The sequence below is a fragment of the Aptenodytes forsteri genome, unplaced genomic scaffold (genome assembly GCF_000699145.1).
Source record: "Aptenodytes forsteri isolate BGI_AS27 unplaced genomic scaffold, ASM69914v1 Scaffold59, whole genome shotgun sequence".
Lineage (NCBI taxonomy): Eukaryota > Metazoa > Chordata > Aves > Sphenisciformes > Spheniscidae > Aptenodytes > Aptenodytes forsteri.
In genome coordinates, this window is record NW_008794085.1 from 97,753 (window position 1) to 116,989 (window position 19,237).

Below are 19,237 nucleotides of genomic sequence, written 5' to 3' on the forward strand. Positions count from 1 at the left end.
TTGACAGTTACCCATGGCACTGAGGAAACATGGGCTATGCAAAATGAGTAACTGCATTTATTACTGTTGCCTGAGTAGGAAAGACCAGACAGGAACAAAAATGTACTTTTAAAACAGTTATGCTTTTCTTTTGATGATATAACCTCCAGCACCTGGGCCCTCCTCTAGCAACACTCCCAAAGTAATACTGTTCTCTGAAAAGAGTCTGAACAAAATTAACACACTTTGTTCCACTTTCAGTCCCCCATGTACTCATCAGGAACAAAGCAGAGACATGCAAGTATGGAAAAAAGTCTCTCAAGCACTTTCTTACTTCAGTCATACCTTAAGGCAAATTTGTAAATTTTAAGGGAATATCTTGAGAATTAAGCATAGAGCTTGTGAAACTCTTTCTTTGTAGTTTTTGATCAAAGTTAACTTTCTCAGAGAACAGGTATGCACAGCAATAACCCCTCAGAAGTGTCTTAGGATAAGACCACGTTAGCGATGTTCATGTAATTTTTTACATCTGCAAGTATTAAAGTAAACTTACATTTTCAGTCCAACTGTACAAGACAAAGTTTCAGTAGTTCTGTGCACAGTGTGATGGTATTTCAATGAGTGTAAATGTTGAGGGCAACAAGGTAAAACTACCTCAGTATCTCATTTCCACATAAAACATATGAAAGCAATAATGGAATATGGTACCTTCTCAGAGTCTCATGTCTCTAAAAAAAGGATGCAGCAAAGCCTCTTTTGCAGTTATTCTTGTTGCAGGGTTTAAGTCTAGTAGCTTATCAAGTAGGTCATATGCCTCATCAGGAACCTGATCCCATCCTTTCATGTCTGTTGCCTTCATTTCCAAAGCACCGTTGCCTTCCTGAAAGCTCTTTAAGTGTTGACTTTGTTTTCCGAGTGTCTCAGGAGCACATGGTTTGTCCACTGCAACTGGCAAAGCTGAGTCATTTACAGACTTGCTGCGCGCTTCACCCTGGGATCTCTTACAGCTGCTATTTGTTCCTCTCAGCTTCTCACAGAGGGTTCTTAAGTTTTGCGCTGGGACAACTTGGGTACACAGAACTGATTTACCTAGAAAAAAAATCTTACAGTAAGCGACACTTTATCATACTTTCTACGCAACCGTAACTTCTAAGTTTGGTTCAAAGAAACTTCATGTCTTGAAGTGTAACCAGCATTAAAAAAAACCAAACCAAACAAAACCAACCTATCAAAAAACCAAATCCAACACCCCACTCCTCCAAACCAGCCATGTTTTACAGCAATAGCCCCAGCAAGTCAGAAGGATAATAGTCTCGGTTCTGCTCAGAACAAAGCTGTTTGGGTTTGTTCATGAAGTTATGTGGCGACAGGTTGTCACCCACCCCACACACCATCTTTTTGCATTTCACTGTCATTTTAACAGAACTGAAGAAAATTATATTACCCTGATTTTTACACCTCTGTCTGAAGAATGAAAATCAGTGCTGTCAGTTACACTTCCAGGCAGCGAGTGGTGCAGCATTTGGCTTGCAAACAATTAGGGGAATGGTTATTTTAGGTTTTGTGTGTGTTTTGTGGTGGTTTTTTTTTTTTAAACAGGCCATCTGTTGGTTTTTGTTTTTGGTTTTGTTTTGGTTTTTTTACTAGCCCTTCTTGGGGCGGGGCAGGGGGGAAGCAAGGTTTATATCATCTAAATATTAAGTCATATTGACTTAAGCCTCCGGGGCAAATTTTGCAGGAATAGAAACATTGCCTCAAGAATTCAAACCAAATGCCAGTAGAAAACATTTAGTTGGCATATTTCTCCTCAACCGGCTCTGACATAGTGAAAGGCAGTAGACAGGCTGGGAAACCTATGACATGAAGTACCCCATAAACAAATTATAAAAGATAGAAAAATACAAAACTTTCTTAAAACTCCGTATATACAGACTAGTACTTTTAGTGTTTCACATGCAAGAAGTTCAATTTACCTCCAAAATGACTCCCAAACCGAAAAATGTATTTATATATTAAAAAAAAAAAAAATCACAGATTGTAAGTCACTGCATTAAATAGCAGACCAAGCATACGTTTTTCCCCTTTTCCCCATAATTAAGGTTTGCATACCAAAAGTTTTAGCAGCCTGAATGGTTTCTCTGGATCCACGAACTGTCATGATTTGTGCCAAAGCAGTTAAATCATCACTTGCTTTGTAAAATGGATACCGTCCACTGAGCAGAGAAAGGAATACGATTCCTGCAGACCACATGTCAATTGCTGCAATTGAAAGCAAACTTAGTAATAACTAAACTCATTATTTCATCACAAACAAAATCACAGCTTTCTTTAAAAAGAAATTATGACCTGAAAAGTTTCTATCAGAAAAAGTTATGTACTGAATTACTTACTAACTTCGGCCACATAGATAACACTTCAGCAAGCAGTGGAAATTACTATAATCAGATTGAAGAATAGTTTCCTGCTTTGATGCAGAGGGAGTGTTTAAGCTTTTCCATAGAATTTTTCATACGAGTAATTCCACTAACTTGCTAAACTTAAAATGTACCAAAACAATGTTTGAGGTTGTTTTACCCAGGGAGATGAGAGGGGGTGAAAAACTGGCTAGTTTTGATACTTATTTAAGTTTGCTTCATATGAAGAAAACCTTATATAAAGATCATAAATAATTCATAAACGAATGCGAATCTGAATTTTTCTGGGACTGAGGCTGCCACGGTTAGGCAGTACTAAAAAATTTATCTTACTATGAACTTTGTTCCTCTCTAATATGAAATCACTTGACAAGATAGCCAGTTTAAGAACTGTAATAGAAGTTATTCATCAGTTTCATTGTGTTATGAAGAGTACAGAGAGTACTCTGGGGATAGATGCCAAAGCATGATGGAAACTTTAACACTGAAAGTTATGAGAATACCTGTCTGCCATAATTTTTTGGCTCACTAAGGTGCACATTTTGAGAGATGGCAAGGAAAGTGAAGGAGAGAGTTTGAAGGATTCTCAAACTCTAAAGAGAAAAATTAACAAGAAATAAAGCCATAGTTATTCTACTTCTCTTCAAAAACAAAAAGTAGTAAAATAGGCAGTAATGAATTTGGACATTTTAGTTAGAAACACTATTAGCATAGGACTTTGGAAGAAAAAAAGTATTAAGTTGACTTCAGTTGCAAAACCAGATTTAAGTCTTTTATTTTTTTAAAAAAAAAATCCAAGTGAATCATTTGGCACAATTTACAGCAGAAAAATTTTGTTATCTTCTTCATAGTTCCTGTAAAAAAGTTTTAGTATTACTGTATCACTGTTGAAAAGATCATACTATCTGTTTGAGGTGTTGTGCATCACCCCAAGTATGTGGTTGGGAAAGCTGGAGTCATCAAGGTCAAGACCTTTAAAGATGTTTAATTATTTAACTCTTGCTGAAATTAATAGACATTATATATCCGAATGGCTAGTAAATCCTCGCTGTACAATGCTGGTAGAGCTGGGATCATCAGCAGACTGCAAGATCCTGTGGAGTGACGTCAAAATCATGATTCCTATCCATGCTTTTGTCTAGTGTTATCCAACTAGTGAGGCAGACTGAGGAAAGGGGAGCAGAGGGACAAACTAAGCTGAAGTGTACGTGGAACTGTATAACGTCAACTTGGGAGTTTAGGTTGTATTCCCCGCGCTGTGGACCTGGGTCAGATGCACTAAGGTAGCCCTGGATAGAGTCAGCTGGATCCAGCTGGTAACTTGGTCTCAGCACAGAGACCAGAACTAGTAGTAAGATTGGCAGGAATACAAGGAGGTAACTACAGCAGTCCCAGGTGGAAGTGGACAAGAAGAGTTGTTAGTTCAAATACAACATAATCTCATAAATATTAGTATTAGTCTACCCTGTTCCAATTAAGGCCTTTGTTGACATACTACAGGAGCTCGGCACCGCTGACTCAGTACTTTTAGGGCTGTCTGTGCCACACCCAAGGGTTTCCAGATTTACCCATATTTTCTGTAATCCTGCTCTCCATTACCCTAGAGAACAGAAAACTGTCTGAAAGCATATTTAACACTAGCACGTGTCCAAGATTTCCTAGGTATGTCTTCTTTCTGCCTACATTCTGTCTAGACAGATTCAGAGATTGTCTAAACTTGTCCTGGATTTCTGGATGTCTTCTGGCCCATAAAGCTGGCTGTTACAGCACAGGCACAGTCACTGCAAGCAGGCTGCCATACCTCTTGAAATCCCAGTCATACCCACAGCACAGATGTTGTTTCAAATAACATTAAGCTATCTAGGGATAAGCTGATCAAATGTATTAAGTCTATTCTGAGTGTGTATACACAAAGTAAGTGCTGAAAATTGACAATTTTCTCAAAAGGTATTCAGCAAAAAGGTGGCTAAACACTGTTATTTTTAAATCCAATTTTTAGGGACATTTGTATTTATCCCCCTTTTTCATAAGTCAAAACTCCTGGTCATACACCAAATGTTTAACAAGTAACTTTGCTTTTATTGGTCCTCCATTCTCCAGGTAGGCACAACCTCTCCCATCCTACTTGCATCAGCTAATGCATTAACCATCCCTCTGCTCTGCCCTGATATTTACCCAGACTACTGAAACTTATTAACTTGATAGTTTTTTAACCCTGAGACATTAAAGATTTCATAAGAAAAAATTATGACATTTACAGACCAGCTATTTAAAGCACTAGCAAAAAGGAAAAAGTCTGATAAAAAGTATTAACCAACGCTTTCTAAAACACATTTGCAATTATACCATTAACTATGCCTGCTATGAAAGCAAACTATATGTGACAATCTGTCTACAAAAGTCTAAAGTGTGTCCTCGCCCCAAGATTTATTCAAGATTTTACTTGAATAAATAAGCCAACAAGCCAAGAAACTTGATAAAAATTACAGCTTTGTTTTCTTTTCAAGCACATTGTATTCAACTCCTGCATATGGCACCACCCCTCAAATGAATAAAGACATATTCAAGTTTCAAACACAGGAAAAATATTCCTAACTTGTTCTTACTCTGAATAATAAACTTTTAATTAAAATCAGGAACTGCTTGATGAGTGTTAGAAGGGATGATAAAATGAATTTCACGTGTAAACAAAAACCCTCCCGTAAAAAAGACAACATAATATGCATAAACGGAAAGGATTAAAAGGTGAAAAAAGGTGTTAATTTCAGTCTGTCGTGCAGTACCTGTGGTCTGAGTGGGGCACTTTGTTAATACTTCTGGTGCTCTGAATCCAGGTGTTCCTGCCCTGGGAGCAACTTGCTGACACCTTGCAGTAACAGACAAACTTGTTTAGAATATAAAAGTTGATAAATAAGTTCTAAGTATAGTAACACTTAATATTATTTTTAGAAGATACTTATGCAAGATGTGTAAGCAGCCTAACCCTGCCTTATTTGTTTTATAGGAGTTTGAAGCATCTTATAATTATCTAGCATGAAATTATGTTGCATAAGATAATAGCCTTATTAGATTATCTATTATCTTATTTCATTATATTATCTAGCATAAGGTAATACCACAGAAATACTTATTGCATACTTCACTCACAATGACTTTTTTTAGTTTCATTCAGCAGCAGCATCATTTTTGCTCAAGGCTTGTTTTCATAGGAAACTTTGAAGTTGAGACTAATTAACCAAAGGCAAAAAATGCACTAGATTCTTGAACGTGGATGCTCTGGCTTTGTATTAATCCACAGCAAACTAAGGTTCACTATTTCTGAGCGTTGACAAGAATTTACTTTTCGTAAATTACTTCTAGATTAACTAAAAGGTGCGAGATTATCATTATTTAAAAAAAAAAAACAAACAAAACCCCAAACCCACAACTTTCCAGAGCTGCTTGTACGGCTTAAAGTGCCTTCCTCCTATGGGCCACTTCTCTTTTGAGTCTGACAAATTCCTCATGTCTCATACTTCTGAAATGAAGTTGATATCACTACATTTTGACAGTCTGGGAAGAGAGGGACCTCACAGTTTCATGACTATGCCTAGTAAGCAGAATTCTCTGCATTAATCTGTGTTCCTTAACGTGTGGATAAAAGGCAATAGTAGATCATAACCAAAATTAACTGCAGAGGGATGGAGTTGAACTGAGTTATTAAGGTTCTCTAACCTGCCTATTATTAAAACTTATTATTAAAACTATTCATGTTTAAAGAGAGCATACTCAGTGTTTTAAGGGTTGCACAGATCAAATGCTATCTTTCACTTACTAAATCAGCTATCTAGTAAGTTTCTGACCTTGCTTGACAGCATAGCAGACAGTTTTACAACATTATCAAAGCAAATTACCTTGAAAGGCAAACACTGCAAACTCTATCCGTTGCATAACAGTCACAGGTCAGGTTTGAGGGACAACCACTGGCAGCTTTCCTGGCTGCCCCATTGCTCACTGTTTTGGTAGAAATAATCTTCTTCTTTGTTACTAACTTCCTAGATGAAACATCTATCGTCTTTGATTGTTTTATGAGCTGCAATGTAGATATTTTAGAGAAGGTGACATATTTAAGAAGGTTCCCTTTACATGTAGATAGGCCAGTCCCTAAAATACTAAGACCGAACAGGTGCTCATGAGCAAGAAGCTGCAATTTTAGAACAGAAGACAGCAAACCTTTTTAACAATATCACAGCAACTATGAAGCAGACGCTGGAGCTTTCTAAATATCCCGATTTCCTCTCCTTCCCCTTTGGAAAACATTTTTCAGTGTTTACTAAAAAACAATATACATTAGATATTCTGAAGCTACAAGACAAGTATTTTTCAAGTTAGTATAATGTTTCAAGAATTCTTTTGGTTCAACATGAGAATAAAAAAAAAATGCATATGAAATGCCACAGCAACACACAGGCACTAACTCTAATTCTACAATAAGATGATCACTGTTGGCCAAACCCTCTAATTCAATTGGGGTTTTCCCCTTGTCATATTAAATACAATTTACAAAAAGTACAGAAAAATATTTATTACAAGTTTTCTCTCCAGCTTCAACTGCAAAATAAAAAAAACGAAGTTTCACAAGCTAAGTATATCTTAGTTGCACAGATACATGTGTAGGAAAAAAGATTAGTCTAGCATACAAACAGGATCAGCTAGGGAGACAGCTACATAAGTAGCTCTTTAAGAGTTTCAAAAGGGACTGAAACAAAAATGAAAAATTCCTCGAGCCTTTCAGCAAAGACACACTTAATAATCTGCTCAAAAACTTTTAGTTCCACAGCATCCTGGAGTAGTGTCCAGTCTTACAGAACAACCAGTTCTATAATTTTTCAAATATGTAACAGATTGCTCTTACTGATGAGTCATACTTCTTACTTTTGTACTCGAGTTCTCCTGGTATGTGGAACTATAGACATTAAAATTCCTCTCTCCAAAGACAGAGCGCTGGATGGAATGGTGCACAGAATCCTCCTACAATACCAACAAAAAGGACAATAAGGATCCCATCTAACACAGAGTCAGCTGGATACTGACAGTTCAAAAAAAAGTGTGAAGTGGCATAAAACAAGAACAGCTGCACGGTAAGTCATTTTCAGGCATCAGTTTGCTATGGATGAAGAAAACATGGTCTAGACAGAACAGCAAACATGCTTACAAAACGAATCACACCTCAGAAGTGCCCCAAGACAATCTGAATGTACTGCATTTGTTGTGCAACTAAGTAACTAAACATAGATGAATAATTATTGGCTCTGGGAGGAGTTCCACAGTACATGTCACTTAAAAAAACATATAAGGCTGTCTAGATAGTAACCCATGCGAGGGTTTTGTACAGCCTTCGGCACTGTATTATATCTAACAGAGAGTGAATGATGCCAGTAGGGTTACGTAGAACTAGCCGCTTTAATATGAAAACTGTGATTCTGTGCATCACATTAGGACCCTGCAAGATACACATGTACAACTTTTGTTCAAGTATTACATCTCCCCCTGTTGGATGAAGTAATAAATTAAACATAAAACAGTATTAATGAAAAAGACTGAGAACCTTTCCTCCTCTTCCTTGTTTAATCTGTATTTTTGAAAGTGAGCTGGACCTTTTATCAGCTGCTTTTGAGGCTGACTGTTGAGCTATCTGTTTAGGTGCTGTGACACTGACAGAAACCCCATTTCCCAAGGCTACGGTGGGATTATTTTGCGAGCAACTTCCCTGCTGGTCTTCAGAGTGAGCAGTTTTGAGAAGTTCAATTTTTGTATCAGGGGTTCCTTGTGCCAAGCCAAAATCTACCAAGGCATACCTGAAAGACACAAATTTAGAATCAGGAGTCACAAAGTATCTATCAATCAGTTCAATTTACGATTCATTACTTGTTTACTTATCTTTCTTTCACATTTTACTCAATATGTTGCTTACCTGTACTGTTGCCAGCATCGCAGACCTATTTTCCTCCTTTATCCTCCTCTTGTCCTATCTTACCTATCCCCTCAATGTTTTTACCCTATACCCACCTTACTTCATTGTTTCTTGTCCCAAAATCTTCTCAAGTGCATACTTTCTCCAATGGTGTTAAAAAAATATTCCCAGCAACTCCTTTCTGGGGTTCTTCTAGTCCTACAGATCCGAACCTTCAGCCAACAGTCAAGTGACTTGACCCCTGCAGGATTCCCATTGTCAAGTACAAGTGACTTGACCCCTGCAGGATTCCCATGGGCAGAGGCACAAATGTAGCAGTGAAGACAGACAAGACTAACAACGCTGAGAGTTTTGCCCGACTTCAAGCAATACTACCGGAATTTACTTCAGTCTTCAAACAAGTAAGACTATATTAGTCCGCACTTCAGATCTCTCTTTTAAAGAATTGTTTTTTGCTACAACCAGTACAGAGACAATCCAGCTGTCTCTGGGTCTCAGACAAACTCAACTCTATGGCCTCCACACCCAAAGTGGAGATTAAGGCTCAAACAAATGCTGGAAGAGCAAGACGACAGTACAAATTCATTTTGACAGATTAAAAAAAAAAATCAGTATTTCTCAAATTTTTAAGCTTGTGGTTTGGCAAAATATAATCAAATCTCCCCTACAAACTTTCACTACATAGAATCATAGAATCACTTAGGTTGGAAAAGACCGTTAAGATCATCACATCCAACTGTAAACATAACACTGCCAAGTCCACCACTAAACCATGTCCCTAAGTGCCACATCTACATGTCTTTTAAATTCCTCCAGGGATGGTGACTCAACCACTTCCCTGGGCAGCCTGTTCCAGTGCTTGACAACCCTTTTGGGGAAGAAATTTTTCCTAATATCCAATCTAAACCTCCCCTGGTGCAACTTGAGGCCATTTCCTCTTGTCCTATCGCTTGTTATGTGGGAGAAGAGACCGACACACCCCTCGCTACAACCTCCTTTCGGGTAGTGGTAGAGAGCTGTAAGGTCTCCCCCGAGGCTCCTTTTCTCCAGGCTAAACAGCCCCAGTTCCCTCAGCCGCTCCTCATAAGACTTGTGCTCTAGACCCTTCACCAGCTTCGTTGCTCTTCTTTGGACACGCTCCGGCACCTCAATGTCTCAATTGTACGTAGCACAATACTCACCAATACAGCTATAGGACTGCTAGCACTGAAACAGTACCTTATTCTATCCATCTCAGCTCTTCACAAAAAAGCAGTACCTTGCTTTTTACAGTCTTTAAATATTGTAACTTGCAGGCAAAAAACCCAACCCTACTAGTTATAAACATTAATTCAATGTAAAGTGAAAACAGCCCAAATCCAGCTATCTCTATCCACGAGTAAAAATTCACAAATATCAGTCAATGCACCACAAGTCACTATTAGCTTTCTTATTTAAAAAAAAACACCCTGATTTTCTTCTCATTCTTATTTAAAAATGTAGTACTTTTACTCAATAGTAAACTCTTCATTTTTTCAGGTACTTGTCACTCTGAGGCAAATATTACATTAAGTATGAAAAAAAAATTCCTTCCCTCCTCAAATCCCTAAAACCAGAAAGAAAAGTTTTACAAATAAAAAAAATCTTGTTTAGCTTTATTACTTAAACATGTGTTATGCAGCTGGAAGGAAAAAAAAAAACCCCAAAGCCTAATTGACTCTGTTCTGCCAAGGCACACATCCCCAAATGAGATCACAATACGGTCATCTGGACAGACTTACTCTTTTAGCCGCCTGTTGTAGAGGAAGTTACTAGGCTTGACGTCACGGTGAACAATACCGAAGTGATGAATGCGCCTCAACGCTTTAAACAGATTAAACATGTATTCCCTCACTTCTTCAAAGGAAAGAGTATTCAAAATGTCCTGAAAGATTATTTGGATACTGTAATTATGCAACTGCTTTTAATGGAAAAGTTTTACTACACATAAAAAGTCTGGGACTCACCAAGAAGGATTCATGTTCCAGATATGGCATAACAATAACCACATGATCATTTTTCCTAAAGCAATACTTAACTCCCATAACGTTATCTTGTCCCCTAGAAGAAAAGTAATGTCACTGAATAAAGACCAGAAGATGGATGTTTATTTTCCTTTATTTCTTAAAAACTTCGGTCAGCCTTTCTTTTATGATCTAATTTATATTTTGACAGCAGTCTTATCAGCAGTCGGTAGTTATGCTGTTGCCTCTCATTGCTATGTTCCATCTGAGTTCTGCAATTTGCAATGGGGCCATGGTTTGTAGTTACGCTGTAATTAAATGTAGGGCCTAACCTTCATGATACCAACTACTTTAAGAAGGTGCTATTCAGCACACTCTGGCAATAAATACTCATTCCTAAAACCACATTTTCTGATGAAAAGATTATTTTTTCCAAGCATTTCAGAACTGGAATTTTTGTTATCACAGAGATACATCATAGAACTTCTCAGGTGGAAAATACAGCACCATACGCAAACTGAGACTAGCAGAAAAGGGCATCCATTACAGGTAAGACACTCCATTTCTTATTCGCTTGATAAAAAGAATATACATTTCTGCGGTTTAAAAAAAAAAAGCAAGCAAAGTGCCAAAACTTAAAATAAGTAAATACAGAACAGTGAGACAACGTTCAGCAGTTTAGTTGTGACAATCATAATTTTTTTGTTTATGTACCCTGCCACTGTGAGGCACTGAAGTTCAGCAGCAATTCGCAGAGGGTGGCTGGTTGGAATCAAGTGTTTCAGAGCCATTTTTTCCTCATATCCTGTTTGTAGTTGTGCTGTGGCCAAGTAAACTGAACTAAAAGTACCTGTAAAGAAGGGACAAAACCACTGTCTTCAGCATTTTTAATTAGGTCAATTCAGATTTTTACAGAAGCGATCTAACTGTTCACAATCCTGCAATATACTTGATACTACATCAAAAGCAGATTCTAGAAGAGAAAGATGCAGTTCCTTTTTTCTACTACTGAATTCAGTGATCTTGTATACTTATGTCAGTAAAAATGCAAATGTAACACTGTCTAACTTGCCTGGGACAGAGCTCTTTGAATGTAAATCCCCTGTCTTTGATTTGCTTTCTTGTTTAGGTAGCTTACTTTCATCTGACACCTAACTCTTCTCTCCCTATGATGTAAGTGGGCTATATAATGTTAATCTGGAAAGCACTGCCTTTACTATTCAAAGCACTTCTGAAATTGCTACATTTTTCTTAATTCTGTTACCTTACCTATAAAGTAAGACTTCTCACATGATGGGTAGCTTTACTGTTTGTTTGCCCAGAGCATTACCGCACAGACAGAATGTGATACTCATTTGAGAAAGGGCATATTCAGACTGTACAATAAACTTGTCCACCCATTTAATTTTAAGGGTATCCTAATACACCTCTTAAGAGGTTAATTTATCCTAATGATGTGAGATATCTGAACATACAAGTTCACAGAATCATAGAATCATTGAGGTTGGAGAAGACCTCTAAGATCATCGAGTCCAACCGTCAAGTTGAAGCATTGCTCCATATGAATAAACAGTACAAATTACTTTTGATTACATTTTAAGCACCGCGTTTGCATCATGCTAGTTCAACAGTCTGTAAATGCATACATACATCAAAATGCCAGCAAAAACTCTAAATACTTCTTGTGGTCATAAAAAAAAAATCTAGAGTCCCATACATTCAACAGAACTGATTATAGCAACAAGGGTTACCAAGTTGACCTAAGACATTATTTTTGGTGGCGAGAACGGCTAAAATCAAAGTGACTCCAGAGTAGAATCCTAAATTGAAGCTTGTTTTCTCATAATTCTGCAGAACTGCAAGTGGTATTTTTTTAAAAGCATTGTTTGTTCCTAGGAGCAAAATCAGAGTACTATTCATAACCAGAGATTTTGTTTAATTATACTATCTTTTTTATGATAGGCAGAACTCTTTTTTTGTTTTTGAAATTTTGTATTGCTGTGGTGAATGGAGCTGGTATTTTTTTTTGAGACAAAAACTTTTAGCCATCTAGCCTGCTATCACAGGTATTCCATCACAAAACAGCCGTAAAACAATCCAGCTTCTCATCATACATCTTTGTTTAAAAGTGTGGAGTGTCACAAAGCATTTCAGAGATCAAATGGGTAAAGTTCCAAAAAGTGCTGAAATCCCACACTCAGAAGTACCTAAAAATCTATTTATAGGTAGATTGTAGGATTATAGTACCTAACATTTGCAGCAGTATCTGTTGAAGGCAAGGTGTGCACAAGTGTTCTAAAATTTGATTTGGTATGTCTTAAAAAACCCACTTTTTTTTAAATAAAGCTATAATCTTTCCGCCTCCTCCAATTCTGCCCACAGGGTTTCCTTCAGTAGAAAAAAAGCCAACTTAAGGAGCAGTAGTTAAATATGTCAAAACACAGCTGCATATAAATAGATTTCTCATGCAAAAGAGAGAAAGAATGGAGCGTTAAGACTTAATTACTCATATCTACCTCACAAATTTCTAGTTGTCGGAACTGGAATGCTGTTTTTTTGAAAGGCTTTAATATACCAGATTTTCAAGAAAATACCTTGAAAACGTCCCTAATTAACACACCTCTATGCTCAGCAACATATTAGAATTCCTACAGAGACCAAGAAGTAAATTAAAAAGGCATTTGGCTTAAATGGCACATATTGGAATCTTATTTCTACCTTTTAAGTTAGAAATACCAAAAGCAATTTAAGTCTAAGCAAGCTAAAACAAAACATTTACCTTCTCCAATTTTTTCCTTAATTTTGAACACATTTACAAGCTGTGGCACTGCTTCATAAAGTTTTTCAATATCTTTTTTTATTCCTGCTGTGGAAAGAATGGGGAAGTAAGTTAGGAATGTTATTGCTTGATTCAATATCTGATTTATATTTGCGATCACAAATCGCACTTCAGTCCATAGGACTGTGAATTCACAGAAAACAGAGGAAAACACAGCAAACAGGGATCTATCCCTGCTGACATTACCATCTGCATACTCGATGCTGTTGTTGTTGTTCATCACACTCCCTTATAAGGTGCAGCATTTAAAAATTTCTTGTTCTTTTTTTTTTTTAATTTATCTGCCACCTAGCAGTTCCTGAGAGGGCAAAAGCCTTCTAGTTAGCAAGACATCAGTTTACAGCTCATTGATAAATGTTTTCATGAGATTTGCAATGTCAATTTCATAAAAGACAAAAATGTAATAGTTGTTTCTGTAAGCACAGGAGCACATCCATGGGATGCAAATCAAAGATGTAGGAAAAGAATTTTTTTTTTTTTTTTTTTTTTAAGTAAGATCAATAACGCAATCTTTCACACCGTTACTTGAAATAGTAAACACCAAAAAACATGTTTGCTCTGCATTTAAGTTGCTGCACTTTGTGCTGCAATCACTAGATGGCATAACAAGGACGTCATACTGTATTATTACAACAAATTATGTAGTTTTTCATTCAGTTTATGAATCCTTGTCGTTTAAGTGTTCTCTACACTCCGCATAAGAATTCACTTCTTTTGAAGCTATGAAGTATGTAGAGGCTGTGACTGATTTCTGTAAAGCAGGGGTGAAGAATATTTTATTATACAGAAGTAAGCACAAGCTGGTATTTGGAAAGTCAATCAAATGGAAGGAAAAAATGTGTATACATTTTTCATCCTAAAAATAAATAAGAAATTCTATTTAACATAACTATATAGATTGTATTGTAGACATAAAAATGTACTATGTTTTACCAGGACAGTAAGTCACAAGCAATGAGAATTATATTCAAAATATCACTGATATGCTAGAAACAAAGCATGGATTAGCATGCATCCCCAATCTTCTACGTTAGCTCACCTTATAAAATAACAAAATCTGAAGTCTGCATTAAGAACCCTTTCTTCCTGGTAAAAGCCCAATAAATTAGTTGGTAATTCAAGTTACAGTTAACTTTCGATTGTAAAATTTTTTTTAATTTCAAAAATTTATAAAAAACAACATACTAAAAATACTTTTGAGAACTGAAGCCTGCTGCCTCTCTTACTATCCATTTACTTATTTTTTTCCTTTAAGTTGTTCCCTCTGCTTCTCCAAGTTATTTTAAGTAATTTCAGGGGGGATATTTCAGGAATGAAAAAAACCCTCTACGCTACACACCAAAACGGCTAGCATTCATTTAAGATACTATTTTGATCAACAAATACAAGTAAAAGGTTAATCAGTTCTGCTTAGGAATCATATTTAAAAACTTCAAAAATATCCTAGGATAGAAACAACCAGACTTGTACTAACAGTCAAGATGTACAAGACCCTGTGTCTAATAATCCCTGAAGGAAAAGGCTAAGGAATGTACAGTTATGCTCGTTATTCCCCAATTTTACAGAGCCAGATTACGTTAAACACCTTGAAAAGTAGGAAATTAGAAGTTTGAGGAATCAGTTCATTTTTCTGACAATATAGTAAAACTTTCTCTTGAAAATAACACTAAAAATTCAAGAAGTTACTACATAACATCTTTTTTAATTGATAGCATTCATATTGCCCATGTGCTCAGAAATTTGTTAAGAAATTTATCTATTACTGCTGTAATTCTTGTTGTTTTGTCACCAAAAAAGAATTGTTGATAAAAAGCTTTATCATTTAAAAAGTGGTATTTCCAGTTAGTTTGCACAGTAATTTCAACTTTTTACACAAATGCTCGTGTATTACATAACAAATGTAAGACATTCAAGAAAGCTTTCTGAAGTCTTCAGAAAATACAGGAAGGGGAAAGGCTGATATTTGTACCATGCTCCATTTTCCCCAGGAATACTCCAAAGACGTTAAGAGATGAAGCTGCGTAACAGAACCATAAAGAACACCAAAATGTTATTGCATCACTCAAAGGCATAGGCCTTTCCCCTCAGGAAGATAATCCTGTTACTGGGTTCTGAAACATCCTACACAAACTTCATCCCAAGAGGTCAGTAGCCACAGGACAGAGCTAGAAAATTGTTTTCAACAGTGATATAGTTCTAACAGGCTCTGTTAGAACAGCAAGTTATGATAGGACGAGAGGAAACGGCCTCAAGTTGCGCCAGGGGAGGTTTAGATTGGATGTGAGGAAAAATTTCTTTACTGAAAGAGTGGTTAAACATTGGAACAGGCTGCCCAGGGAAGTGGTTGAGTCCCCATCCCTGGAGGTATTTAAAAGACGAGTAGATGAGGCACTTAGGGACATGGTTTAGTGGGCATGGTGGTGTTGGGTCGACGGTTGGACTTGATGATCTTAGAGGTCTTTTCCAACCTCAATGATTCTGTGATTCTAACATTGTTTAGAACTAGTTTGCATTCTAACCTGCTCCAAATAAAGCAACTGACAGTTTTGCTCCAACGCTTGCATTTTAGTCTGACTTCTGAGAGTTGCTTAAGCTTCAGTTTTTACTAAAAAAAAAAGTATACTGACAGTAACTTACAACATAAAATTTGTACTGGAATTTCTCCAGTGAAGTTGCTTGGTTAGGAGAAAAGGACTGAACTCTGGCAAAAACCAAGACTCCTAACAAGGACTCAAAGTCTTTTGAGTCTAGTTAAAGACTTTTAAGTCTTTAGAAACCAGCAGATTTCTACTTTCCTTACCATAGCAGGTTTTGGATTGTTCTGTGCCACCAGTCTAACAGTCCTAAGGTAGATACTAACAATGATGAAAAGCTCTCTCAATAACTGCTTTAGAATCTACCAAATACTCCGTTTTGTCCGACACTGAATTCAGGTTCCTGCCCGGACGTGCTACCCGAGCACCAACAGCTGGGTGACACAGGCTGCAGAGCCTAGGCCAGAGCAGTGCCCACCCAAGGCACTTGTAGTGCATTTAGTAACTCAACACAGCTTCTTGTGTGAAAGATCCTGAAAAGTGCTAGAAACAGGCAGTGACTGTCCTTGTTGATAGACAGCAGCATAAACATCATCTGTTCTCTTCTGGGGGCCTGAATCCCCAGCAGGGTATAGAGAATGTACAGTCATTGTACCATCACCGCGTAATAATAATATACAACATCTTCTGTGAGCAGATTTTAAAGTCATTTCTTTACTTCCTAGAATGAAAAGCGTTTGTAAAGCGAGAAAATTAAACGTTTTTCAGCATCACTCTACATAATTCTGGACGTGGACATGGACTGACAGAGGATTATCTATTTCTAGGAAAATGAGTAGCCATTTTATATAAGCTGGCTGACCATCCACAATTACTGAGCAAGCATTGAAAGAAATGTCCAGATTGAAGTACATTCACAAAGAGACCCAAAAACGAGCAACAAAAACACTATCAGAGCACATGTTCATAGTTCAGCTTCTCTGGTAAGAGCAAGAACAGTGGTTTTATGCACATGGACACATCTGAAGAAATTTAAGGATAAGGTTGGCAATTATAGGTTAAAAGGCAAAAATATTATTTTTGTGTACTTGTCTGGTCAGAGAACTTTGTTCTCAAGGACTGCCTTTTTGGAATTCCGGTACCCTCTTATAATAACATATTCCATACTAAATAAATAGTAGGGTTAGCAAATTGTGACAAACTACTGCTGCTGAAGTTTTGTAACACACGGAAAGCAGGAATAAGCTTAAAATCAAAAGCAAGCTCAAATGTTTTAATTTCATTAATTCTTTATACAATAGGACCATATACAGACAGGCTTATAATTGATGCTGAAACTTCATGAAGTGATGAAGAAGCATGTCAGCAAAAAACCATGTCAGTAATCCCTATTTTAGCACATACCTGAAAGCTTGCTGTTCTGCTCGTGCTTGCCATGGAAGTCTTCAGCCTGATGAGGGTGCTGTTCATCACAGTGAGACTTCAACACTGTCTCCATCATAAAACAAACCTCAAGTAAAAAAATCCAAGACTTTGAGGACCACTTCTGGACACCTGGGGGAGCAAGCATATCTGGTAAGACACTTCCTGGCCCTGCACTCAGTTCCTGAGATGAGATTTAGAGAGTCTGAGGAGTTCCTCTGTGCTACCTAAAACAACAAAGAGGCACTCATCATCCCAGAGAAAAACTAAACCAGTAAACCCACTTTATCTTGAGTAAGAGAAAAAAGGGGGAAGGGAAGGAAGACTGCAGGATAAGCTTAGACACAAGTGATTTTCTTTCATCTCTCATGTGTTTCCTCATTCACATTAAAGCATTATCTTTTCCCTGGTTTGCTTTGAAAGGCAAGGAACTGATGCACACAGGAATAGCTGCATTGCATACTGAAACACCCATACAGAGACAGAAAACCTGAAGGAAATTATAACAGAAAAAAAGTGTCTTCTCAATATGAGAGATTTCTCTCTCTTCTAGATAAGATCAACAAAAGGTGTAATTATTTGTTGACCTCCCCCCACAACAAGAAATAATAGCACATGCTTATTTTGAAATGCTTCTTCTCAAACCTTGGAAGCACTGTGAATAAAACTGTAAACTAGTAAAGTGTACTAAGATTGTACCATCAAAAAACCCTGATAATCCTATTTCATGAGGAAAAGAAAGGCAGAGAACCCCAGGGCAGGATAACCGGCGATAAGCGAGCCTGGAAGCACCACATCTTACAGTTGCCCAACACTGGTTCCATTCAAAGATCTTCCTTGCTTGTAACTTTGCCCAACCTTCAAAGTTCTGGCTGAACTTTTCCACACGGGGGAAACTGTGTGGAAAAACTTCAAATTGAAGGATTTATCCGTTTCAGCTATGGAGCTAGACATATATTTTGTCCCCAAAGAATTCGAGCTACCTTTAGTCTGTCATCCTCGTGCAACGGAACAGGGAGAGGCAACAGCTGCTTTTCTTGAGGGGGCTTTGCTGGAGAGCGGGACCCACAAACTAATGGAATGAGATTAGAGATATTTCTAGTCTCTCACAGGTAGACGCTCCCTGTGCCAGTTCTGAGTAGGCAGATAAGCCTGTTCCAAACCTGAAGTGGCACGGCCTCATTAGCAGAATAAGGAGCACAAATTAATACAGACACCCCCCGCTGCTCACCACGGCCTGCTTGCTCCGATTCAGCCCCACGCCTGCCTCAGCTCTAGGCTCTTCCAGTTCAAGGCTGGCCCCAAACACCTCGCTTGGAAAGAGAAAAAGAACGCTTCTGCCTGCCTGCCAAGCGCCACGGGAACACGTTCATGGCTTGCTGGCCACGAGGAGGGTGAAAGGGGCTCAGTAACTCATGGTATCGTTTCACTTATGTTAAACGCACAAGCTACTATCTGCAGAACTGAAGAGCTCGAATACTTGAGCTTATTAAAAAGTGGTTTACTAGTTTGGAAGTGGGCTTAACAGATATAAAATGGAACGTCAAACAAAGCTTGATTCAGTCAGATACTTGGTTTTTACATTAAAAAACACTCAAAAGACACCATTAGAGATAAAAAATTGAGGAAGACCAAAATGATCCAAAGTTTCAGCTCCAAGAACTTTCTTGCAGTTAAATCACATCTCCAATTAAAAAAAAAAAAAGTTCTCCATAATATCAAAATAACCCCCCCCCCCCCAGATAGTGACAGATTCAAACAGCCCACGTAAGCTTCCGGGTCTTCCGAGTCAGGTATTTGAACCTTGCACACAAAAATCTGTGATACCACCAAATCCTTGGCTAAAGCAACGCTGCTAACCGGAACGGAGTCTGCTGCCACTAAAATGCAAAGCTCCGTTAAACGGGAACCGACACACAGACACCCCTGGAAAAAGCTCAACGCGCCAAAAATAGAAGTTGGTATGAACATCGCCACTTTGCCATTTAAGAAAAGCAAATTTGGTGGCCGGATCAAGCCTTGCGGCAAGTTGACATTCGCGGCAGGTAGACAACAAACCCGCCTGCTGCAAGACGAGCAACACAAGTCAGGCGCCCAGAGCCCTCCAGCCCCGA

The 19,237-nt window shown here is 37.8% G+C and overlaps 1 protein-coding gene across 1 annotated transcript; it reads right to left on the minus strand.

The window, feature by feature from the left end:
- Positions 1-519: 519 nt before the first annotated feature.
- CDC7 (cell division cycle 7) lies at positions 520-17,240 on the minus strand. The gene is made up of 11 exons (XM_009273838.2): positions 17,106-17,240; positions 13,108-13,191; positions 11,043-11,178; positions 10,332-10,425; positions 10,107-10,249; positions 7,981-8,230; positions 7,308-7,403; positions 6,287-6,465; positions 5,177-5,259; positions 2,089-2,238; positions 520-1,068 (listed from the first exon to the last, which is right to left on the minus strand). Exons 1-11 carry the CDS (start codon positions 17,200-17,202, stop codon positions 692-694), a joined length of 1,689 nt encoding a protein of 562 aa, XP_009272113.2. The 5' UTR covers positions 17,203-17,240; the 3' UTR covers positions 520-691.
- Positions 17,241-19,237: the final 1,997 nt, after the last annotated feature.

What these genes read in the sequence shown, in the direction of transcription:
- CDC7 (XM_009273838.2), bottom strand. Translation starts at nt 17,202, where the DNA reads ATGATGGAGACAGTGTTGAAGTCTCACTGTGATGAACAGCACCCTCAT. An exon ending in AACAAGGAAGAGGAGGAAAG is followed by an intron (nt 7,404 to 7,980) that starts GTTCTCAGTCTT and finishes TTGGTATTGTAG; the next exon opens with GAGGATTCTGTGCACCATTC. An exon ending in TGCAGTGTTTGCCTTTCAAG is followed by an intron (nt 5,260 to 6,286) that starts GTAATTTGCTTT and finishes TGTTACTGCAAG; the next exon opens with GTGTCAGCAAGTTGCTCCCA.